The sequence below is a fragment of the Chaetomium tenue genome, assembly GCF_020726465.1.
Source record: "Chaetomium tenue strain MPI-SDFR-AT-0079 chromosome Unknown F5144scaffold_1, whole genome shotgun sequence".
Classification (NCBI taxonomy): domain Eukaryota; kingdom Fungi; phylum Ascomycota; class Sordariomycetes; order Sordariales; family Chaetomiaceae; genus Chaetomium; species Chaetomium tenue.
This window is the reverse complement of record NW_027117329.1, coordinates 3012063-3036297: the sequence shown is the minus strand read 5'-3', so window position 1 is coordinate 3036297 and position 24235 is coordinate 3012063. Positions and strand designations below refer to the sequence as shown.

General features: G+C 60.7%; 5 protein-coding genes across 5 annotated transcripts; 3 read left to right on the top strand and 2 right to left on the bottom strand.

Annotated features, from left to right (window-relative positions):
• The first annotated feature begins 120 nt into the window (after positions 1-120).
• Positions 121-3145, top strand: F5144DRAFT_636791 (uncharacterized protein). The gene has a single exon (XM_066792640.1). The coding sequence runs from the start codon at positions 234-236 to the stop codon at positions 2841-2843; it is 2610 nt and encodes an 869-aa protein (XP_066648523.1). The 5' UTR covers positions 121-233; the 3' UTR covers positions 2844-3145.
• A 304-nt stretch (positions 3146-3449) lies between these two features.
• On the bottom strand, positions 3450-5259 carry F5144DRAFT_588754 (uncharacterized protein; the record flags this gene model as incomplete). The annotated part of the gene is made up of 2 exons (XM_066789963.1): positions 3450-5190; positions 5252-5259. 2 exons carry the CDS (start codon positions 5257-5259, stop codon positions 3450-3452), a joined length of 1749 nt encoding a protein of 582 aa, XP_066648522.1.
• A 3790-nt stretch (positions 5260-9049) lies between these two features.
• Positions 9050-10398, top strand: F5144DRAFT_38119 (uncharacterized protein). The gene is made up of 2 exons (XM_066784608.1): positions 9050-9260; positions 9328-10398. Exons 1-2 carry the CDS (start codon positions 9185-9187, stop codon positions 10239-10241), a joined length of 990 nt encoding a protein of 329 aa, XP_066648521.1. The 5' UTR covers positions 9050-9184; the 3' UTR covers positions 10242-10398.
• Positions 10399-11234: 836 nt separating this feature from the next.
• F5144DRAFT_588752 (uncharacterized protein) lies at positions 11235-19356 on the top strand (the record flags this gene model as incomplete). Its single annotated transcript, XM_066789962.1, has 10 exons — positions 11235-11549; positions 11627-11713; positions 11774-12876; positions 12972-13341; positions 13594-13746; positions 13806-13918; positions 13971-14787; positions 14965-15922; positions 16043-17121; positions 18904-19356. The coding sequence occupies 10 exons, from the start codon at positions 11235-11237 to the stop codon at positions 19354-19356; spliced, it is 5448 nt and encodes a 1815-aa protein (XP_066648520.1).
• A 25-nt stretch (positions 19357-19381) lies between these two features.
• On the bottom strand, positions 19382-24022 carry F5144DRAFT_523266 (uncharacterized protein). Its single transcript, XM_066786764.1, has 3 exons — positions 23280-24022; positions 20299-23220; positions 19382-20219 (listed from the first exon to the last, which is right to left on the bottom strand). Exons 1-3 carry the CDS (start codon positions 23611-23613, stop codon positions 19555-19557), a joined length of 3921 nt encoding a protein of 1306 aa, XP_066648519.1. The 5' UTR covers positions 23614-24022; the 3' UTR covers positions 19382-19554.
• Between the last annotated feature and the right edge of the window lie 213 nt (positions 24023-24235).

The following is a 24235-nucleotide window of genomic DNA, read 5'->3' as shown; positions in this document are numbered from 1 at the left end:
GGCAGGCAAGGGATAGATGTGGCACGTGAGCTCGTGTGCAGTTGGTGGTGAACTGCCCCACCTCGAGGCCACTTTCATCGAGATGGAACCAAAGATCCGCGTCTGCCAAGAGATCCGTACCCTCTCGGCCCGCAAACTTGAGTGCAATATGCATTTCCATGCATCACAATCAGGCAGCCGCGGGTCGCCAAGCCGACCGAAGCAGAGGGAGAGACATTCTCAAGGGTTAAAAAATGCCAAATCGCGCTCTTCGGGGAGATGGAGCTGCCAGTAGTTCCAATGGTTTTAATGCCTTCAGACAGTCATTGCACTTGCACCCGCACCAACAAACCATCCCCAGCTCAATTCCCCCAGAGCTTTTACAAAAAAAGGTGATGAAATCACCATCGCTCAGCGAGAAGATTGCTTTCTTCGACCAGCTTGATGCTCTTGACAATGTGAGCGATGGAGACGACGAGGTCGATGAGAAAGAGCAAGATCATCGAAACAAGTGTCGGGCCTTTTTCAGTTCCCGAAAACGAAACAATCCTGGACCAGTCCAAGAAACCCAAGAAAAAGAAAAGCCCAGGGCCCCTTCCCATCAACGAAGAACGGCATCGATGCCTACCCCGGCTGGAGTTACGCCAGGCTCTCGGGTTATTGAAGGTACACCTGCAGCCCACAACATGAAGACGAGACAGGCTGCGGGACTAGGGGAGTTCCTCCCAAACAACACTACTTCATTCGTTGAAGAAACTCCAGTCCCAGACACCACTCGCCCACTCCCTGCAACACTTCGAAGGAGTGCAACTCTCCCACCACCTAGTTCTTCGTCAACAATGGAACAGTCGCCCTCGGCAAGCACCGCGTTGAGGAAGCGGAAGCGGCAGTCATCAACCAAATCGATACCCGAAGCCGCCCAGATGTTCAGGGGCCTCTCATTCTACTACATCCCCAATAACGACATTGCCCCTGCAAGAAAGCTGCGCATCGGCAAGGCTCAGGAGTACGGTGCCCGATGGGTGCGGAACTTGGAGGATGCTAGCCACACCATTGTCGACAAGTACCTGGAATACAAAGACATCAAGAGTGTGCTTGGCTCTGAGGCTCCGAACTCTCTGGTGATTGTCAACGAGGACTATCCCATCGACTGTATCTCCTTCCGCACACTACTCAACCTAGACCAAAATCGGTACAGGGTCGCAGGCTGCCCTGGGAACAAACACCAACTTGCCTCTGACAAGGCCCCGTCCAGCCCATCCCGGAGCTCCGATCACTCGTTGCAAGTCAAACCACCTCAAACATCAAGAAGACGAGGCTCGGCAGACAAACCGCCCGAAAATGATCCAGCCTCTCCCCACAGTGATGCCCAGATTACACGAGGTGTGTCAGAAAATCAGACTCTGGGGGGCATCACCGGGAACCCGTCGGAGGCACACGCTGGCCAGGTTCGTCCGGCGATACGGGATAACGGGTCATTGGAAAACGCACCCCCTCCCCCTGGTCGAACATCGAACACCAATGACGAGCTGTCAGAGTGTATCGAACTCCTCCAACAGTACAAGGACCTCCCGCTCGACGCAGAAGACGACGACCTCCAGTCGGTCAAGGATGATCACGAGGAGGCAGACTCGGACTCGGAAATCGACGATCGGTCAGAGGACGAGCGAGCTCGAAAACGAACCGCACAAACACGCCGCAAAGGCCCCAAAAACATCCCCTTCGAAGAGCGCTTCGCCTGCAACCGCGGCGGAACCAAAGACCAGACCACCGACACCAACAACCCCAACGCCAAAACCATCGAAATCCTCCAAAGCATGTGCGACTACTACACACGCACCAACGACACCTGGCGCATCATGGCCTACCGCAAAGCCATCACCACCCTCCGACGCCAACCCACCAAAATCACCACCGCCGCCGCCGCATCCCTCCTCCCCAACATCGGGCCCCGGCTCGCCGCCAAAATCCAAGAAATCGCCACCACCAACCGCCTGCGCCGCCTCGACTACACCCACGACTCGCCCCTCGACCAGGCCCTCGCCCTCTTCCTCGGCGTCTACGGCGCCGGCGCCGCCCGCGCCCACCGCTGGATGGCCCAGGGCCACCGCTCCCTCGCCGACCTTCTTAGCTCTGCCGACCTCACCCCGCACCAGCGCCTCGGCGTCGAGCGGTACGCCGACCTGAACGCTCGCATCCCGCGCGCGGAGGTGGGGGCGTTTTTTGCGTATGTGCAGCGGGAGGCGGCGGGGGTGGATCCGGGCGTGGAGGTGTTGGTGGGGGGGAGTTATCGGCGCGGGGCGGACAGTTCGGGGGATGTGGATGTTATTGTGACGAGGAAGGGGACGGTGAGCGCGGCCGAGCTGGTGCCGTTTTTGGAGGAGTTGGTGGAGGTGTTGACACGGAAGGGGTTTTTGGTGGCGACGCTCGCGGCGCTGCATGCGAATCGCGCGGGGAAGGATGGGCCTGGGAGTAAATGGCATGGGTGTTGTGTGCTTCCTCCGGATGAGGAGGGGGCAGACACTAACACCGACGCCAACCCCGATGGTGGTAGTGGCGGCGGCAGCGGTGGACCGCGAAAAGAGCCGATCTGGCGACGGATCGACTTCCTGCTGGTGCCGGAGGCCGAGTACGGGGCGGCGCTCATCTACTTCACGGGCAACGACATCTTCAACCGCAGCCTGCGGCTGCTGGCGTCCAAGAAGGGCATGCGGCTGAACCAGCGGGGGCTGTACAAGGAGGTGCTGCGCGGCAAGAACAGGGCCAAGATCACCGAGGACCAGTTGTTGGAGGGCAGGGATGAGAAGAGAATTTTTGAGCTGCTCGGCGTCAAGTGGCGCGAGCCGTGGGAGCGGTGGTGCTGAGTTGGGTTTGTGGGGGGTTATGAGGTTATGGGTAGCATTGGAAACCGGTGGCGCTGAGTTGGGTCGGATGTTGTAAGGTTGGGGATTATGAGGTTATGGTGATGCCAGTGTTTGGATGTGTATGATTTTGAAGAGGAACGAATAAAAGCATTGCATTGGATTTGGGTTTCTTTCTTTTTTTCTTTTTTCTTTTCTTTTTCACATGTCAAAAGTTGGACATTCATTAGCCAAGGACTCACATTATTGAACGAGGCGACTGGTTAATCATTCATTTCCAAACATCACCCAGGATGAGACGGTCCAAGTATATGTTGATCTTATGTTATTAAGTAAGATGATGACTACTAATTAACCCCAACTCCAGCCCAAACCCAAATGTAGCCTCCATGTATGTGATGCATCCGTAAGTCGTGACAGTCATCCGAGCCAGTCGTAACGTCATCAACCCCAGTCTTGCAACCCATATTACCTCTATATACAAGAAATCGCAAGAGCCACACAGTGGCATCTGCTGTGGATGAGTCACAGACTCTCCAACAATCACCAGGTTATAAACAAGTCGAGGGAGAAGAATAAAAAAAAAAAAAAGAACCATCGACCTCTTGTTCAGCAAGCGCCATACTTGACGCCCCGCTTGCCGACCTCCTTGCGACCGACGGGGCACTCCGGCAAGATCCAGCCGCGGGACCTCTTGGCCTCGCGCTTCTCGGCCAGCTGGGGCTGGGGCATCCAGGCGTCGCGGGGCAGGGCCTTGCGGCGGGTGCCATCGGCGGGGGCGCCGATCTCGGCCTTCCAGTGGGCGTGGCCCGGCATGGGCTCGTCGCCGGCGAGCATGCACAGGCCCCAGAGGGCGAGGCAGGCGGTCATGCGGGCGTCCTCCGGGTCGACGACGCCGCCGCCGTTCAGGACGTCGAGGTCGTCGGCGCTGGCCAGCTGGACGCTGCCGACGTCGAGAGCGCCGAAGTGCGGGGTGTGCTCGGCACCGTTGCGCACGTACACCAGCTCGATCTCGGTGAGGATGAAGCCGTAGCGGCAGCCGTGCTCGCGCATGGCGTGGTGGAGGTGGGCCAAGCCGCGGAGATACTCGACGCGCTTGACGTTGCCCTCGGCACGCATGCCCGTGTTGAAACGGTCGAAGCTCTTGACCAGCCCCACGACACGCGCCGTCGGCTTGCCGCCGAAGATGGCCGCCGCCGAGGACGACTCGCCCGCGGCGCTGGCGACGAACATGCAGTCCGTGGCCATGCCAAGGTTGTTAGCCTTGGAGGCGGCGGCGGGCTTGGTGGGGGCGACGGTGAGCTTGAGAGGGCGCTGCGAGCAAAGCGCGAGCGCGTTGTTGAGTTTGGGGAGGTAGTGCGCCGCGTAGATGGAGTGCAGGGCGGCTTCGGTCTCTGGGTGACGCTGGCTGGTGACCGAAGTCGGGAGGAGAGCGGAGGAGAGGGGGGTGGACAGGCAGCCGGCAGCACCGGGCATAGAAAGGATAGAGGAGGCGGTGAAGTCGGTCCAGGGGCGGACCTGACGGACGTCCCACCAAAAGTGCTTGGTGTTGGGATCCCGGAGGGGGAAGGAGAGGTTGCGGACAAGTGACGGGGCCGGGTTGGGTGCTGTGAGGTAGGAGTAGAGGGTGGTGGATGGGGTCACCTCAGGGGTGATAAGCGCGGCAGCTGCCAGCGGCGAGGGGCCGCGCGGCATGTACTGCTGGTAGAGGAACGGCTCTGGTTGGGAGAGAGCCTGTGGTTGTGGCGGGGGAGTGGGGCTGCTGCTGGCGCGGGCCGACATGTAGGTGGGCATTTGGTAGGCTTGGAAGTAGTTGTCGACGGAGACATTGTCAAGGCTGCATGATGATGCGCGGCGAGAGTCCATCACTGATGACTCGCGGGTGAAGCTGACGGGGGAGCAGAGGAGAGGAGCCGGGTTGCTGTCGTCGGCGAAGGTGAGAGCAGCCGAGTACGAGATGGTCTCCGGGTTGGTCTGGCTGCGAGCGTGTGTCGGCCGGTAGGCACTCTTGTTCTGCAGGGCGGGCGCTGGGGAGGTCCTCACCCGCTTGGTCGGGCGGGGAGCAACAGCGGAGGGGATCATGGCCTGGTCTTGACTCCGGATCTTGGGCAAGAGGAGGGGCCCATGGGTTCGGATGGGAGAACGCGCCGGGGTAGTCCGGCGGGTGCTGGGGGCAGTGAGCGAGTCGGAGGGCGACGACTCGAAGGAGTAGACGGATCCATGCGAGCTGGAGCGGGCATGGCCGGGGTTGTAGGGGATCTCGAGCAGTGAGGGGTCAAAGGTGAAGCTCGGAGGGGTGGTGGGATCGCATGATGGGAAGGTGAAGTCATAAGTGACATCCGCTGCCAGACTGGTTGTTGTTTGGTTAGGGTCTGCTCGAAGGTGTCATGTCATTAACATGGGTAACTCACGTGGACATGTTGGCGACTGGTCAAGGTGTGTCGAGTGGACACACACACAGCAGATTAAAATTAGTGTAGCGTGCGAGAGAGAGGGCTCCGTGGGGAGGCAAGTTTGGGGAGACCGGCTCCGTTGGTGTAAGTGTTTGACAGAAGAAGAGGGAGAAGGAAACGAGGTGGTCCGAGGATATCGACCAAGCCTCCAGACAAGTCCAAGAATCTAGGGGACGGGGGGGAAGTGGAATGGATGTCTGAGGATGAACAAACAAAAGCGATGAGGAGAGGGGGAAGGGAGGTCGTACTTATCCTCGCGGCAGATCAAGGCCGGAATCATAGGCCACAGATGGCCGCTTCGGGGCGGGCCCATGATGCATGAGCCGACTCGCGGTACGGGCACTGGACGCGGCGGTCTGAGAAGGAATCATGACAGGCAAGTGACAGGGCTTGTGAGCCGTAAAGGTGGTGTGGATCGTTGCGTTGAATCGTGGACCGTGGACCGTGGACCGTGACAGCGCCGCACAGAATAGCGCGGACCGCGAAGAGCAAGAAAGAAGTGCGGAGTGGAACCATGATCCCGCGCCAGGAACCAAGGTTACATCTAGCCTAGATGGGACGATCAGGTACGTACCGTCCGTCCTACCAGAGCTGCAGTTGTGTAGCCTTAAAAAACCGCAATTTGCCATTCGATGAAAATAAATCCTGAAACACGGAGTCGAGCTTGCCATTTTGTGGGGTGAAGGGCGGATATTGTAGCCACACAGAAACGTTCTTTTGGGTAGACGAGTTCATTGAGACGCTGAGACGCTGAGGCCGCGCACAAAGACGGGTACGTACCTTGCCGCTGCGGTCGGCGGCTCGGGGATATCAGACGAACTTGATGGCTACCGCTTGGGCCAGCGGCTGATGGTTCACGAGCAGCGTCCCTCACGAAGATTGTGCGCAAGTTGCTTTCTGGGTGCCAAGTCGAGAGAGAAAATGGGGAATACTGTCGGTGAGCAGTTCCTGCCCAATTCTGCAGAAGGGACTGACCTAGACCTGCAAGTTGCGCTGGCCCAAGCTTCATTTTTCTTCGATGCATCCCGTCCCCCACAACTGGCTCACCAGTTGGAAAAATCGAACGAACGAGGAAGCAATGTGGGAGCGTTGCAAAGAAGGGAAGTTGAGGTGCGTTCTGGACATCTGATTGGTTCGACACTTCGTTAATGCAAGCCGCCCGCAGGCGTCTAGTGAGTCATCTTTCGACACCTGGCAAGCACTGCATTAGCGGGCTTGTCGCTGTACGACTCCACCCCACGAGCGACCGGGCGCCAATAGGAAGCTCAAGAAGCAGGGCGCGCTTCTGCCGCGTCTTGGCTTCCCGTCGCGGCTCTTTTGGCGACGAGGGCCACGCTCCCCGCGCGGTCGACGTGGGCGTGAATCGCGGGGCGTGACGGTGGGGCGGACAGCAGAGCAGCCACGACTGTGGCTTTCCCCAGAGTGCCGGGCAGCTACCCCACGCTTGAAGATAGACGGTTTGGGCAGGAAGATATCTAAGGTCACAATGACTCCTCTGGCATCGAATATGCCGAGCAATCCCCGCGAATGAAGTTCATCAGGTGTCTCTCACCGGCATCCATTGGGCATTTCCCCTTTCCGATCCCGGCGTTTGGGCAGCTCTGCGTGGGACAGTCGCTCCGGGGGTTGTGCTGGCCTCATTTCCCAGGCTACCCGCCGAGCCCAGCTTTCTCGGACCGAGAGAATCCATGAAGATGCTCAAGTTAACCCTAAAGTTATTTTTGGGCGAGCTGTCAACACCAGCATCCGCCGATCGAGATCTTATCCGGGCGCCGTCCGCTCGGAAACTAGTTAGAGGGCTCCTGTCTTAGGGCTGACGTACAGGCTCGATGACCTGCTTGAAAGCGGCTACTGAGATTGCTGTTGTTTGACGAGCGCCGGAGGGAGCCCATGGTTGGGCGGCTGTGGAATTCGAATTCCCGATTTGGTAGCCGCCCAACTAACCGCGGGCGCTTGGGAGAGGCGAAATGTTACCATGCCAGCCTCCCCTGTTAACATGACCCGTGCGCAACAGGGGGGAAAGCTTAACAAAACTTAGCCGCGATTTAACAAATCTTGACTGACCAAGGAGGCGGCCGTCATCCGATTGTTACATTGAGACGAAGTAGTATATTCGTAGACGGGCGGATGCTGAAATTCACAGCTCAGCCTGGTCCCGGGCCCGCTTCGGGATACCCCAGGTTGCGTTTGGAGAGACCCTCGTTCCGAGCCGACCGCGTCAGCGCTCGTTGCACCGCCTCATTCCGCTAACCGGGCGCTTAAAGACCGTGCTCTGGGGCCAAGGTGAGCCTTCGGTCAGACCACATTCTTCCGCTTTACCGAGGTGAGAGCTGGCGCGACCGTGTCGCGATCAAGCCAAGACTAAGATCCACCTGCACGCGCAACCACGTGCACTCGTGGATCTGTTCGGACCCCCTCTTCCCGATTCGTGGTTTTTCCCCTGTCGTCGCCATGCAAGTCGCGCCCCTCACCCAGCCAATCTGACTCGCGCAAAGTCGAGCTCTCACCGACTCTCACCTGTCAAGTTCGCGATTCGGTCCGTCGATTGGCTGTCACCGCCTTTTACCTCTCTCAACATCCCGATTGCATGACTCTTATCTGCAGCTTCCTCGTTGGCGTCGGGTCCAGGATGCAGGCGAAGAACTTTTCTCTCGATCGGCAAGTGGGATGGGGGTGAGGGGAAATTCCCGCATCCGGCAGTTTGTTTCCATGTGTTTCCCTGTTTCCCTCGCGACTTCCCCGTGGTGCCAGTGTTTCAACCGACAAGCTTCCAGAACAGGAAGCCACACACCACCGCCACCCAACCAAAAGTTCGTTTCGTTTCAGGTGGACGATGCACATGCAAGCAATACGCAAGCTGTGAATGACTCACTCAACTAATTGCTCTCTTCCCGTCGTCCTCCTGTCCGCAGATCGGGAACTTTTGCTGTAATGTATTTGCCAGCCGGGATGGTGGTGCATGATGGCCAGCGGCGAGAACAAAGACCGAGGGGGAACCAAGTGTTTCCTCGTGTGTTTCGGTCGAAGGCGCACATTGTTCTATGAGACGCATCACCGACGCGAGGCGCATTTGCAAAACAAAGAGGCTTGACTTTCTCACAAATATTTTTGTCTCGAACACCTCGCACTTCTCCTGTCTCAGCGGTTGTATCACTTCGATCACATCACATCAAACCCGTCACACAACAGCTCCTCGCAATTGTCTAAGCCAGTCTCACGCCTCCTGGAGGAGACTCGTGATCTTGATGATGGGTCCGAGCCAGACACTACTTTGCCCACAGACCTCGGGGACGTGTACGCTGAGAGTACACAGTATGTACCAAGTCCTAGGCAAGCCGGGCTTTGGAGCGCCTACATAATTTTTGCAAGTAACTACGACGTCGCAGCCGAGCCAAATCCCACGTGGAAAGCGAGACATTGCTCGCAGCCGGCATGGAAGGCCGTGTGGCGACAGTGACCCTAAACTCTCCCAACCCTGCCTCTTCCAGTTCAACACAACCTAAATCACAGAATTACAATCGAAAGCTTCACTCCAACATATGCTGATGTGTGCATGGTGACACCCTCATGTTTCTCTGCCGGTGAGATTGGCTGCCGTGTGAGGTCGTCATTGTAACACGCACCCGAGGATTTGGTTTTCACCCAAGCCAATCGTTATTTTAATTTACCAGATTCGGCAACCGTGGCTTGCGAATGCGCCAATACGATAACGTTGTTAATTATTAAAGTTTCCAAGGCCGAGGGCTGACTTGACGTTTTCGCTCGCCATATTACCTACCAGACGCGGAAAACCACCACAACCACAATCGCCAATCTGCGGTACCGTATAGTACTCGGTCTCTTAATTAATAGCGGCTCGGAGTGAACGTGGCAGTCATCAATTGAGCCAACATGCCGGGTATCAAGAACTTCGATCCCACGAAGGATGTGCCGGATCTCGCAGGCAAAGTGATACTCATCACGGGAGGTATGTACCTACATATCTTACTTTATTACTTACCTGAAGATTGACACCCATTGACTCTACCCACTAGGCACCGCCGGCATAGGCGCCGCAGCCATCATCGAGCTGGCGCGGCACAACCCAGCACACCTCATCTTCACGGGGCGCAACGCCAAGTCCGCCGAGGCCACCATCGCCAGCGCGCGATCTGCCGCGGGAGCCAATTCTGAATCCGTCGCGGTGACTTTCATCGAGTGCGACCTCGCCAGCCTCGCCTCGGTCAAGGCCACCGCCGATAAAGTCCTGGCCCTCGTCGACCGCCTCGACGTGCTGGTCTGCAACGCCGGCATCATGGCCCAGCCCGCCGCCCTCTCCCCCGACGGCTACGAGATCCACATCGCCACTAACCACCTGGGCCATGCCCTCCTCACTCTGAAGCTACTCCCCTTGCTCGAGCAGACATCAGCAGCAGCAGCAGGAGCAGCAGCAGCAGGAGCAGCAGCAGCAGGAGAAGGAAGCAGCACCCCCCCCTCCCGCATCATAATGGTGAGCAGCGTCGCCTGGAAGAGCGGCGCGCCCCCGGGGGGCATCATATTCGAGCAGCTCAAGACGCCGCAGGAGCTCGGGGTGGGCGGGCGGTGGCTGCGGTACGGGCAGAGCAAGCTGGCCAACCTGCTGTGGGCGCGCGAGCTTTCGGCGCGGCACCCATCCGTGCTTGCCTTCAGCGTGACCCCCGGCGTGGTCGCCACAGGCAGCGTCGCCGCCTTTGGCCTCGCCGACAAGCTGCTCGTGTACGCGGCCAATGTGGGCAGGGTCAAGAAGGTTGGGGAGGGCGCGCATAACTTGCTGTGGGCGGTGGCCGCGCCGGTGGAGGGGGTGGTGGGTGGTGGGTTCTATGAACCCGTTGGGGCGCTTTCCGCGCTGCAGAGCAGGGCTAGTAGGGATCCTGCGTTGGCGGGCCGGCTGTGGGAGTGGACGTTGGCGGAGTTGAAGCCTTTTTTGTGAGCATCATATGATCCCATGGCCGCCGGGACGTCCCGTGGGATAGGCCGTGGGGCATTTGCTGGTCGCATGGGATAGGGGACAGGTGGCGTGAGCCCGCAGTAGTCTTGTTTTTTTGGTCTCGGTTTCGTACTTGCGTGCAGGAAACAGGCCTGCTAGTCGACATGTTGGTTCGATCGTTGGTGGTTGACCCCCACCTATATTGGTCTCGGCGTTCAAGCATTCTTGCGCATTCCTGCTTCCCAGCTTCCTGTCTTGTGGGAGGTTTCGGATCCGAGGGGGACGTAGCCGGCGAATCGGATATCTCTGGCGGTTGAATGCTTCTCCTCTCGGGTCCCCAAAGGGAGTGCCACTGGGGTTCCGAAGGGAAGTGCCACTTATCCCTTCGACGCCGTTGGAGAGGGACGCACGCAAACCCCGGCTCTCTGGTGGAGTTGCTCTTGGCGGGATTGGCGACCACTTGTACGGGGGAAAGGTGTGGTCATCATGTCTGTTTCTCCCGTCCTGTCTTTGACCTTGCCTTTCAAGGTCTAGCCCCAAGGCTGGTTCCGCGGTCTACCCGACACCGGAAGCTCCGGATTTGCTGCAGTTGCTGCATGTCAGGGAAGGACGCCGGTTTGGGGTTCCTCGATTCAATGCGATGGTAGGAAGACTGTAGGATCGGCCTGCGAGCCGCCCCTGCAATGGAACCGCAGCCCATCCAACAGCATCAATGGCAACCGAGCCAAGTGGCCAATTTCTCCATGCTTTACCGAATGCCTGTCACCGTTGTGTGCCCCACGCACCCATTGTGACTTTCGGGACCCGGGTTGTGGATCGGTTTATGTTGTGTCACCAAACCCAAGGAACAATGAACAAAGAAGGGGGATGGTATGTATATATCTTAGACTATCATCGCCCGCAGACCACACTCCTCTTCTTCCATAACTCGCAAGAGATTCTTCTAGCTACTACTGGTATTAGGACTGGTAGTGGTATTTACTTGACCAATTCAACATGAGCCCTGCCGAAACCGCCAACGGCGTGAGCCCTACTACCCCACACATCAACGGAGTTAACCATGTCAACGGTGTCAACGGTGTCCACAGTGTCAACGGCGTCAACGGCGTCAATGGCGTCAATGGCGTGCCAAAGCCAAAGACAGAGCCATTGGCCGTCGTGGGCATGGCCTGCCGCTTTGCCGGTGGCATCACCAGCCCGGACAAGCTCTGGGACTTGGTATCTTCCGGCCGCGATGCCTGGTCCGAGGTACCAAGTAACCGGTTCAACCAGAAGGCCTTCTACCACCCCGATAACCAGAGGTTGACAACTGTAAGTATCAGTCGGCCATGCCAGGGAAGGAGGGGTGATATGGTTAGATCACAGCACTGCTGACACACGAACAACAGATGTCCATGCAAGGGGGGTTCTTCATAGACCAGGACCCAGGAGTGTTTGACTGCTCCTTCTTCAACCTTACCGCCGACGCGGCTGCCGTACGTCCTTCCCCGTGCCATACTTACCGTCAAAAACACCCTATTCTGACCCCGAAGCAGGCCATGGATCCCCAGATCCGGATGCAGCTCGAAGTAACATTCGAGGCGCTCGAGAGTGCCGGCATCCCCCTCTCCAAAGCGGTCGGCTCCAACACATCCGTCTACACCGGCGCCTTCACAAAAGACTACCACGACCTGCAGGTGCGCGACTCCCTACACGCGGCGCGCGGGTTTGTGACGGGCAACTACGCCGCCATGCTGGCCAACCGCATCTCCCACTTCTTCGACCTTCGGGGCCCCAGCACAGCCGTCGACACAGGCTGCTCAACATCCCTAATGGGCCTACACCTGGCGTGCCAGAGCCTGCGGGCGGGCGAGTCGGACTGCGCCATCGTCGGGGGCGCAGCCCTACACTTGAACCCGGACGCCTTCACGAACCTGTCGGCAATCCAGACATGCGGGCCGCACGGTAAGTGCTATGCCTTCGACCACCGCGCACAAGGCTACGGCCGAGGCGAGGGTATCGCCGCGGTGGTGGTCAGGCGGCTGTCGGATGCCCTCCGCGACGGCGACCCCATCCGCGCCATCGTGCGCGAGTCGGCCGTGAACCAGGACGGCCGCACCCCGACCATCACGGCTCCCTGCGAGCACGCCCAGAGCCGCCTGATCGAGCACTGCTATAGGATAGCCGGGCTGGACCCGCTCGAGACGTCGGTGGTGGAGGCGCACGGGACCGGTACCAAGGTCGGTGACCCGGCCGAGGCGAGGGCCATTGGCGAAGCCCTCGGCCGCCATAGGGCGGCTGCCGGCATGCCGCCGCTGTACGTGGCTTCGGTCAAGACCAACCTGGGTCACACGGAAGCGGCGTCGGGCCTGGCGGGACTGATCAAGATGGTCCTGTCGCTGGAGCACCGGCAGATCCCAGCCAGCCTCAATTTTGAGAAGGCCAACCCGGAGATCGACATGGACGCGTTGCGGATCAAGGTATGTCCCACCTCACTGAGGAGCTCAGGGGCTCAGGGGGTGTTGTTGTTTACAGTGCGGCGGCTAACCACCCAACCCACAACCATCAGGTCCCTACCACCCTCGTACCATGGGAAACACCATCCGGCATCCGGCGCGCCTCCCTCAACAACTTCGGCTACGGCGGCACCAACACGCACGTAATCCTGGAAGAAGCCGCCAGCCACCTCCCGCCCACACCCTCCCCCACCACCGCCACCCTCACCACCCCCGGCCGCCACCTCTTCATCCTCAGCGCGCGCGACAAAGCCGGCGTCGCCAAAGTCGCCGCCAACCTCCACCAACACCTCGACCAACACCGGGACATCTCCCTCCCTCACCTCGCCTACACCCTCGCCGAGCGCCGCACCCGCTTCCCCTGGACCTGGACCACCTCCGCCGCCACCACCACCGAACTCCTCACCGCCCTCAGCGACACCACCACCACCACCAACCCCCCCCCCACACCCTCTACCACCTCCCCCCCGCGCATCGGCCTCGTCTTCACGGGCCAAGGCGCACAATGGCACGCGATGGGCCGCTCCCTCGCCGCCACCTACCCCATCTACACGCAAACGCTCGCCGAATGCGACCGCGCCCTGCAATCCTTCGGCAGCGCCTGGTCCGTCGTCGACGAGCTGGCGCGGGACGAGGCCTCGTCGCGGGTGCACGAGGTGGGCGTGAGCATGCCGGTGTGCTGCGCGGTGCAGCTGGCGCTGGTGGAGGTGTTGCGGTTTGTCGGGGTGGAGGTGGGGGGGGTTACCGGGCATTCGAGTGGGGAGGTGGCGGCGGCGTATGTGGCCGGGGCGGTGACGCTGCGGGAGGCGATGGCGTGTACGTATTTTAGGGGGGTGGTGAATGCGAGGGGGTTGGGGAAGGTTGGGGGGGAGGGGGGGATGGGGACGATGATGGCGGTGGGGTTGGGGGTGGAGGAGGTGGGCGTGTATTTGGGGAGGGTGGAGGAGGAGGGGAAGGGGAGGGTGGTGGTGGCGTGTGTGAATAGTCCGGCGAGCGTGACGCTGTCGGGGGATGTGAGCGGGATTGAGGCGCTCGAGGCGGTGTTTGCTGAGAAGCGGATCTTTGCGCGCAGGTTGAGGGTCCAGGCCGCGTTTCACTCGCATCATATGCTTCCGTTGGAGGAGCAGTATCGGGCGGCGCTGGAGGAGCACATGGACACGGAGCGGGAGCGGGCATTCGCACCTGGTGTGCGTTTCTTCTCTCCCGTGACTGGGGAGGAGGTTGAGGATGCCAACAGGCTTGGCCCGGAGCATTGGGTGGAAAACATGACCCAGCCGGTGCTCTTCGCGCAGTCGTTCCAGGCCATGGTGGCGGCGGGGGGGCAACAGCAGGTCGACATGGTGATTGAGGTCGGCCCGCATAGCGCCCTTGCCGGTCCCATCCGCCAGATTCTGAGAGGCGTGCCGGCGCTCAAGACGTTTAACGTTGGGTACGGGTCCTGTCTCGAACGCGGTACCGATGCGGTGCGCACTTTCCAGACCTTGGCCGGGGCTCTCGTGTCGAGGGGCTACCCGGTCGATACCCTGCGGCTCAACGCCCCTCGCGGACAGGAGGGGCTCCGGGCGCTGGCCGGTCTCCCGTCCTACCCCTGGAACCACAGCCAGCGGTTCTGGCACGAACCCCGCGAGAGCCACGAACACAGGTTCCGGCCGTACCCGCTGCACGACCTGCTGGGGGCGCGGCTGGCGGGAGCAAGTGATGGCTCGCCCATCTGGAAGCACCTCATCCGTACTGGGGAGCTGCCGTGGGTTCGCGACCACATAGTGCAGGGGGATACCGTGTATCCGGCGGCCGGGTTCATCGCCATGGCCATCGAGGCGGTGCGCCAGCTCCACGGCTCCGAGGCCGAGAGCATCTCTGGATACCTGCTCGGCGAGGTCGAGATCCTCAAAGCGTTGGTCATCCCGGAGGGCGAGAAGGGCGTGGAGGTGCAGCTGTTCCTCGAAGCACCCAGCGAGAAGAGGCTGGCACAAGGCAAGCGGGTATTCCGTATCTACTCGGCCCCGTCTGGGGCGGAGGGCACATGGTCCGAGATGGCCAGGGGCACCATCGCTGTTGAGAAGACAACCACTCCGCACCCTGTCTTGAGATCGACAGCCAACATCGACTTCGACGACGCCGCCTATCACAAGCCCATGAACCCCAAGGCTCTATACGATGTGCTGCATGCCGTGGGCGTCAAGCATGGCCCGTCCTTCAGGAGACTCCTCGACATCCGCAGGGGAGGGGAGGAGGCCAAGTCAACGCTCGAAATCTGCGACTCGGCCGCGTTGATGCCGTGCCAGCACCAACAGCCACATGTCATCCACCCCATTACGCTCGACAACGTCTTCCAGGCCGCCTATACCGCTCTCTCCCCTGAGTCCCGCGAGGCCGTGGGCGCCGCACTACCGACGTCCATCAAGTCGCTCTACGTTTCTTCCGCCATCAGCGCCCAGCCGGGGCACCGCTTCGAGGCCTTCTCCCGTCTCATCCAGCGTCACCGCTTGGGTTTCGAAGTTGGCCTGGCCGTCCTCGAGCCTGGGCAGTCCAAGCCCCTGATCGAAGTCGACACCATGGGTTTCACCACCGTCGGCGGGACAGGTAGCGGCAGCGACGGCGACAGCAGCGAGGCAGACGCGGCGCTGGCAGCCGCCTCCAAGATCTGCTCCTTCATCGAGTGGGAGCCGAGCGTCGCCCTCAACGACGCCCACACCCAATGGGCCGAGCGTCTGAAGCGCCCGGCCGACCCCGTTGAGAAGGTCGTCGCGCAGGACCTCACCCGCGCAGGGTACTACCACATCGCCGACGCGGCGGCGCAGCTGACTGAGGACGATATCGCCAACCTGGAGCGGCACCACCAGTCCCTGTGGGCGTGGATGCAGCTGCAGCTCGAGCGGGCCGCAGCGGGAGAGCTCGCGCCCGGCAGTGCGGAATGGGCTAACACCCCGGCTGACGAGAAGTCGGCCTTCTTGGACAGCGTGGCGGCAGCGAGCACGAGCGGGGCCCTCACTGTCCGTGTTGGGCGCCGTCTCCTCGAGATTCTACGTCGGGAGGTTGCACCGCTGGAGCTCATGCTCGAGGGCGGGCTGTTGTACAAGTTCTACCAACACATGCTGCGGTTCAAGGCCTCGACCGCCCAGCTGGCTGAGGTTGTAGGCGCCCTCGCCCGCGAGAACCCACGCCTCCGCATCCTGGAGATCGGCGCCGGCACGGGCGGCTGCACGGGGCCGGTGCTGGACCACCTCCGCACGCTCACCGACGGTGGCGTCAACGCGGCCGGGTTTGAGCACTACACTTTCACGGATATCTCGTCCGGTTTCTTCCAAGCCGCGCGTGAACGCTTCTCCGAGTGGGGTGACCTGATCAGCTACACGGCGCTGAACGTCGAAGAGGACGCAGCGGCGCAGGGGATCACCGAGGGGAGCTACGACGTGATCATCGCGGCGCAGGTACTCCATGCCACCAAGAACATGGCCGTGACGATGCGCAACGTGCGCAAGCTGCTCAAGGACGACGGCAAGCTGCTGATGATCGAGACGACCAAGGACAGCATCGACGTGCACATGGTCTTTGGCACGCTGCCGGGGTGGTGGCTGAGCGAGGAGCCTGAGCGCAAGTACAGCCCCAACATGCCGCTGGCCATGTGGGAGCCCATCCTCAAGGGGGCCGGTTTCACCGGCCTCGACCTCAGCGTGTGGGACTGCGAGGATGAGGACCACCAGATGATGAACGTCATCATGTCGACGGCCATCCCCGAGACGCCCCCCGTCTATCCCGACCAGGTGGTGCTCGTGTACGACCAGACAGCGCTGCCGCCCGAGGGCTGGCTCGAGGGTCTTGCGTCCGCCATCGCCGACGCCACCGGGGTGACACCCTCCGTAACCGACCTAGCCACGCTCGAAGTCGAGAACAAAGTGGCCATCTTCCTCTCCGGGCTCGACGGCAACGGCGTGCAGAACTACCTCGACGACGGCTACTTCGAGGGCATCAAATCCCTCCTGCTCAACGTCAAGGGCCTCCTCTGGGTAACCACCGGCTCAGCCATCGACTGCCCCATCCCCGAGAACGCCCTCCACACAGGATTCCTACGCACCTGCCGCGTTGAAGACGGCAGCCGACGTCTCATCTCCCTCGACCTCGACCCAGCCCGCGAGCACTTCTCCCCCTCCTCCGCCCCCACCACCTACACCACCATCACCAAAATCTTCACCACCACCTTCAACACCACCCCCACAACAACAACAACAAACAACAACCCCGACGATTTCGAATTCGCCGAACGCGCCGGCACCATCCTCCTCCCACGCCTGCGCCGCTCCGCCCCCGAAAGCGCCGCCTACACCAACCCGCCCCTCGCCCCCGCACCCCAACCCTTCCCCCACCCGACCCGCCAGCTCAAGCTCGAAGTGACCAAGCCGGGCCTGCTCGACAGCATGGTGTTCCGGGACGACCCGGCGGCCAACGCCCCCCTGCCCGCCGACTGGGTGGAGGTGGCGCCGCAGGCGTTCGGCGTCAATTTCCGCGATGTGATGGTGGCGATGGGCCAGATGGGTGGGGAGGAGGATTTGGGGGTGGAGTGCGCGGGGGTGGTGGTGCGGGTGGGGGAGGAGGCGCGGGTGCGAGGGGGGTTGGAGGTGGGGAATAGAGTGGCGGCGCTGACGGCGCGCGGGGGGATTGCTTCCCGTGTGGGTGTGCCGTGGACGTCGGTGGTGAGGATGCCGGAGGAGATGGGGTTTGCGGAGGGGGCGAGTCTGTGTGCGGTGTTTGCGACGGCGTATTATTCCATGTTTGAGGCGGCGCGGTTGGAGGAGGGGGAGACGATGTTGGTGCATGCCGCGTCCGGGGGGGTTGGGCAGGCGTGTATTATCCTGGCGCAGTGGAAGGGTATTGAGGTGTATGCCACGGTGGGCACGCCCGAGAAAAGGCGGTTCTTGACGGAGACGTACGGCATCCCGGAGGAGCGCATCTTCAACAGCCGCGATGCGTCGTTCGGGCCGGCCGTCATGGCCGCCACCCAGCAGCGCGGCGTGGATGTGGTGATCAACTCGCTGGCTGGCGCCCTCCTCCACGAAAGCTGGGGGGTGCTCGCCGCCCACGGCCGCTTCATCGAGATCGGCAAGAAGGACATCTACAACAACATGGCCCTGGACATGGCCACCTTCCGCAAAGCCGCGAGCTTCATGGCCGTGGACCTCAAACAACTCTGCCACAACCGCGGCCGCGTGGTGCATCGCGTGCTCACCGCCGTCATGGACCTCCTCACCACCAAAACCATCCGCAACATCTCCCCCATCGCCACGTACCCCATGTCCGCCATCAGCCGAGCCTTCCGCACCATGCAAGCCGGCCGGCACATCGGCAAGATCGTGCTCCTCCCCTCCACCACCACCACCGACCTCGACCTAGTCCCCACCCTCCCCCCCCTCCCCACAACCACCCTCTCCCCCCACGCCAGCTACCTCATCATCGGCGGCCTCGGCGGCATCGGGCGCTCCATCGCCCGATGGACCCTCACCCACGGCGCCCGCCACCTGATCCTGCTCTCCCGGCACGCCGCCACCTCCCCGCACACCCAGACCCTCCGCACCGAACTCACCCGCCAAGGCGCCACCACGGTAGCCACCCACAACTGCGACGCGAGCGACCTGGCCGCGCTGCGCAACACCCTCGCCGAGTGCGCAACCACCATGCCCCCCGTGCGCGGGGTGATTCATGGGGGCATGGTGCTGGATGATTCGATCCTGGAGCGCATGACGGGGGCGCAGTGGCGGGCGGCGCTGGGGCCGAAGGTGCAGGCGACGAGGAATGTGTTGGAGTTGTTCCCCGGAGAGGATGCGCTCGACTTTTTGGTGCTGCTGTCGTCGGCGGTGGGGGTGTTGGGGTCGGCGTCGCAGGCGAATTATGCGGCGGGGGGGTCGTTCCAGGATGCGGTTGCGCGGAGGAGGGCGGCGGCTGGGTTGCCGGGTGTGGCGATTGATTTGGGCATGGTGGATGGCGTTGGGTATGTGGCGGATTCGGATAAGTCCGTGGCCGAGAGGTTGGTGAATGCCGGGCATAAGCCGTTGTCGGAGGTGGATATGCTGCGGCTGATTGACTATGCTGTGCGTCGGCCGGTGCGCGGTGGTGGTGAGGGTGGTGGCGTCAAGACTGCGCAGGTCGTGGTCGGGCTGGCGGGGAGTGTGCTGAAGACGGGCAACAAGAGTGGTGGGCCTGGGTGGGCGCGCGAGAGGAGGTTCGCTGCGCTGAGGGATGAGGATGGCGATGATGCGCGGGACTCCGCCGCGGGGAGGAAAGGGGGGTCTGGCTTGGGCGGGTTGAGAGAGCGTCTGGCTGCTGCGCGTGGTCTCGACGAGGCTGCTGGGTTGGTGGAAGGGGCTATTATCGGCAAGCTGGCTGATATGTTTGTCATTCCGGAGCAGGACATCGATGCCACGCGGCCGCTGGTAAAGCATGGGGTGGACTCACTGGTTGCCGTCGAGCTGAGGAACTGGATCGTTCCCATGATGCAGTGCGAGATGTCCATCTTCGAGTTGCTGCGTGCTTCTTCTCTCAGGGAGCTGGCCAAGAAGATCGCAAAGAAGAGCAAGCTGGTTTCTTTTGCTGACGGGCGGAGTGGGGGAAATGCCTGTGGTCAGCAGTAGCAGTACCATATACCTTAGAGAACGAACACCTAGAAATAGATGGTGTGATAGACTGTATATGTTGTCTATGGTGGATGGGTGGATGGATGGATTGTGACTTGTAAAAGGGAACCTAAGCGCCTTACCAAATACAAACGGAATGTTTCCGATGCCACCGTACCCAGTACAATTCACCGCCTTTATATCTATCCTACGCCCTCACCAACTCCGGCTTCCCTCCCCAGCCTGGCCCATCCCACCATTCCCATTACCAACACCACCATCACCCCGCCCATCACCCTCCCCCTCCTCATCACCCACCCCACTCCACTCCTCCCTCGCAACCCTCAACGCCCTCTGCATCCCCTCCAACCGCATCCTCTCCCCCACCACCATCCCCCTCGCCAGGTCGCGAATCGCCCGCCGGCCCATGCGCTCATGCATATCCCTCCAACCCGCCAGCTCGCCGGCCACCGTCTGCTGCGCGTACCGCAGCTCTCTGCACAGGGCCTCGGCCTCGCCCTCGCTGCGGCGCGCCTTCTCCTCGCGCTCCTCGTTCTGCCGCTGCCTGGTCTCGTCCAGCACCGGCAGGGTCAGGCCGAGCGGCCAGCGCGACGACCGGTTGACCGAGTTGTAGCTGCGCTCCGCGTCGCGCCGCACCGCGTGGATGCGCGAGATGGTTTGCGGGGGGCGGGCGAGAGCCTTCAGGACGGACTCGACGTTGTTGTAGAGCGTGAGGAAGGTTGTGAAGAAGGTGGCGTGGGGGGAGGAATGGGAAGGGGTGAGAGCCTTGACGTAGGTTGCGAAGGCGGTTATGTGGCTGGCGGGGAGGAAGGGCAGGGTGGAGAGGCTGCGGGCAAAGAGAGTTGATGATTCGAAGAGGTCTAGATGGGATAAGCAAGATCAGTATGTTACGCTTATGTAGAGGGGGAGAGTGGTAAAGGGGTAGAAAGGCGAACGTACCGATGACGACATTGCCGACGACATTGGCGCGCCGTGCGACACTCCTCGTAGAAAAGTGCACGCTGCGCACCATGTCCCGCGCATGGTCGATGAACTGCTCGACCTCACGCAGATCCTCGACCGGCTCAAACTCGTCATGCACCTTCTCCATCTCGGCATCCGCCTTCAGCTTGCTCCGCTCCGCCATCATATCCAGCTGCAGGTCCGGCACAAGGAAGAACTCCCACAGCATCTCGTGCGTCGCAAACGTCGGGTGCTGGAGCAGAACCCTCAAGAACCAGTCCATCCTGATCTGCAGGTCCTTGAGCACGGCACGGCTGGGCTTCGAGGGGACCTGTATCGGCGAGCGCAGGTCCGCCAGGGAAGGGATCCACGATGCCGGGTTTTCCATCTGCAGCAACTTGGCGAGATGCTCAAAGTCGCTCAGGGACCGCCGGCAGGTCGTGACGGCAAAGCTCTGGCTATCCACCGGCGCGCCCGACTTGAGCACGAAGCGGACCGAGGCATCCTCGACAAAGTAAGCGCGGACAACACCCGTGGTCCGGGAATCCATGCAGGGCATCTGGGAGAAGAGCGTCAAGTCGTCGATCTTGTTCCGCACCTCGTCGTCCTTGGCCAGCTCGACCGCCGTCAGTCCCCGCAGCTCCCGCGCAGCGATGTCGACGCGCGGGTCGCCAAACAGCGCCCGGACCATGCCGAAGCGGCCGTATTTGCTGGCCAGCATCAGGGGCGTGAAGCGCTTCTCGTTCGTCGCGTTGACGTCGACGTCGCACTTTTGGAGGATCAACATGGCCAGGTGCGCGTCGTTGACGATGTGCAACAGCGTGTTCCCCTTGATATCGACATGGTTGTCCAGGTGCAGCGGTAGGTTATCCCCCTGGGTCCTGGTAGCCGCCTCTAGCGCTTCTTTGACCATGGTGGCGTAGTTCGGGTGATCGTACGACCGACAGAGCGCAAACAACGGTGTTTGCCCGTTCTTGTCTTTTTGGCGCCACGGCAGCAATCTGCCAATGCGTTGTATTAGAAACGGCGCGTGGAACAAGTAGTGAGCGGCACTCCTGCCCCAGGTGTCCTGGATGGCGAGGTAGCGGCTGATCCGGCTGTCGCTCGTAGCATCTAACAAGAAGTCGAGGACGGTATTGACGATAGCCTCGTCGCCTAACTGTACGGCAGCGCTGAACAGCGTGGTCCCTTCGTTGTTCTGGTCATCCAGGACGACGTCTGCCGAGTAGTAATTCCTCAGCGAAAGGAGATATTTCAGCGCCCCCAGCTGCCGATGTTGGATAGCCATCATAAGGACCGACTCCCCGAAGGCGTCTTGAGTTTGAGCGAGCCGCTCAATCGATGTATCTCCCTCAATTCCGCCGATCGACCCAATGCTCATCGGCATCGACTGGAATGAGATCTCGGACCCGCTGGACATGCTCCTTGTGTCCATGGCCACCTTTTTGACTCGCTTAGGCGGAGGCATGAACACCTCTTCCTCGTCTGCGCTCGTCCCATTTTGAAACGGGAACACATGGCTGAGGCCGGAGCCCCTGGAGAAGCTCTCCAAGGTGGTAAAGCTCAGCGAGGACCGCCTCGAGATCCCGTTTGTGAAGCTCCAGCCACTGGACGATTGCCTGCGAGAGTGAGATGACCCGAATACGGGGTTGTCATCCTCGATGGCGTCCTCGTCGGGCTCCATTATCTTCCTCAGCTCGGGAAGATCACCTTTCGCTACGGTGTCCCACAGAGCCCTGTTGCGCCGGCTTGCTCTCCGCAGGCCTCCAGAGTCGCGGTCGAGGTATGACAGGACGGCTTCGCAAGTGCTGAGCGCATATCCCATCTCGCCGCTTTCCACGTCATCAATGAACACAAAGTTTTGTATGTAGGCCAGTCTTGCCTGCAGATGTTTGATCTGTGCCTTTATTACAACGTAGAGCAACAGTGATACCAAGGTATCCGCGTTAATTGTCATGGGCGGTTTCTCTGTTGCCGATCCTGGGGCCTGCCCCGGTTGCGGCGCGTCCGAGAGCTGAGTTGCCGCCTTGGTTGTGGCCAAGAGAATCTCCATCATCTCCTGCGGGCAGCTGGCATGGGGCATTTTCCGGAACTCCTCGACCGCTCGACCTAGTCGATTGACGACGTCGCGCTTGGCACGGCTGCCGCCGTCAATAGCGACGCCCAGCTGCGAGATGTCGATAAAGTCCATCTGCCTGATTTTGGCCTCAAGCTCCAGATCCTCCAGCCTCCTGAGCGCGGCGAGTCGTGGGAATACCATGTGGTGCACGTTTTCGGTGATGTAGCGCTCGATCAGTCGCTCGACAAGAGGCCCCGTGAGATCCGTAGTAGCCCCCAGGAGCGAAAGCTGCTGTCTATCGACGCTCTGAAACAGGTCGATAGCAGCCGTGACGGCCGTCTCCATAGCGGTCCTCATAATGGTCTCGTCGTCCTGGAAGGCCCCGGGCACGGGGGTCCCATTGACCCCCTCGGGAGCGCCCACACTAACATCGCTGTCTGACCTCGCTCTCTTCAGTGCCGTAGTTATTGGTCCATCTGGCTCCGGATCCGGTATGTTTTTGGCCGATGGCGGTGGTGGTAAGGGTCGTTCGAATACGAGTGTAAATTCGCGAAACAGCTTCTCCAGGCCGGCCTGCATCTGCTTGGCAATGGCCGGGAAATGGATGAGCAGCTCATGGAACGTCCTAATGTCTTTCTTCTTGGGCGAGCTGGAGGACTGCTCTCGGGTTTCTGATGCCTTTGCGAGCCGGCCATCTCCTTCGGACGCCGGTGGCAGTATGGCTGGTGGCACATGAACTTCTTCCCACGATCCCACCAACGGACGCGAGATGTAATAGATTAGGAACGGTCGGGGGTCGAGGGTGTCGGGGTACCAGATGGCGTCGTGGAGAAGAATAGCTTGGGTTAGCGACTTGAAACCTGGATAGACAAGGTGTCAGCGTCTTGCACTCAACAACAATCTGACGGGAAAACAATACCCTTATTAGTGTAGATGCAGTTGTCCTTGATAACGAGACTCCTGCCGTTGAAGGTACCGTAAACTTTAGGCTTCCCGCGCATCTCGCGCAGGCTCTGAGCGACATCCTTCCCTCCCGGTCCCGTCGGCTTCGGTATCGGGATGCGCAGCACATGGCTTGCCAGGAAGTCGTCCTGGGCTATGGAGGCCACCAGAGGCACGCCCGTATCGCTATCGCGGGCGTTGAGCAGAACATCGGCGGCGGGAACAAGGAGGATGTGCTGTTGGGTCGGCAGGCACTGGGCGAGGATGGGGCTCTTAGAGAAGGCGCTTAGGAATGGGTTTAGAGGTTGCATTCATTCAACTGGTATAGCGACCGCGCTGAGTGTTCGGGCGTCGCTGGAAATATGGCCACCATTGGGCGGTTCCTCGGGGTATAGAACCATACAACGGGCACTAGAACAAGGCCCAGGGTATGAATGAAGTACACCTTCCAGGCTTATGCAGTTGTATAGCCCGATTTCAGGGCCCGGGGTTCTCGGAAGGGGTTAGGTGGTGCAGAGTGCTCGGCTTTCGTGTCGCGGCGACCTGAGATTGTGTTGAAGTTTATTCAATGGAGTTGGAGCGGAAATCCTGGGGTCGAGTATCCAGAAGAAGATTGATGTAAAGTTTGTTGTAAATTCCAGCTATCACCACAGCAGAGCACACTTGAAGAGGAGTTAGGTAATGGAAGCTCGGCCATCATGTGCGATGGATACCATACCGCGAATCAGTGGCGCGAGACAGGGATGCTGCGGCGGCGAACCTGGGAAGCTTCGCTGTGCAACCGTGCACGGTAGAGGGTGCAGGCTGACTTCTCCTCTCCTAACCAATTAGATCCGTTAATCGGCGATCTCCCGCGGAAGCAGTGGAGGGGCTCAGGGTGGCATCAATGCGGGAAGGCTTGAAGATTCAACGCTCCGTTTTCCTGTCACAGTT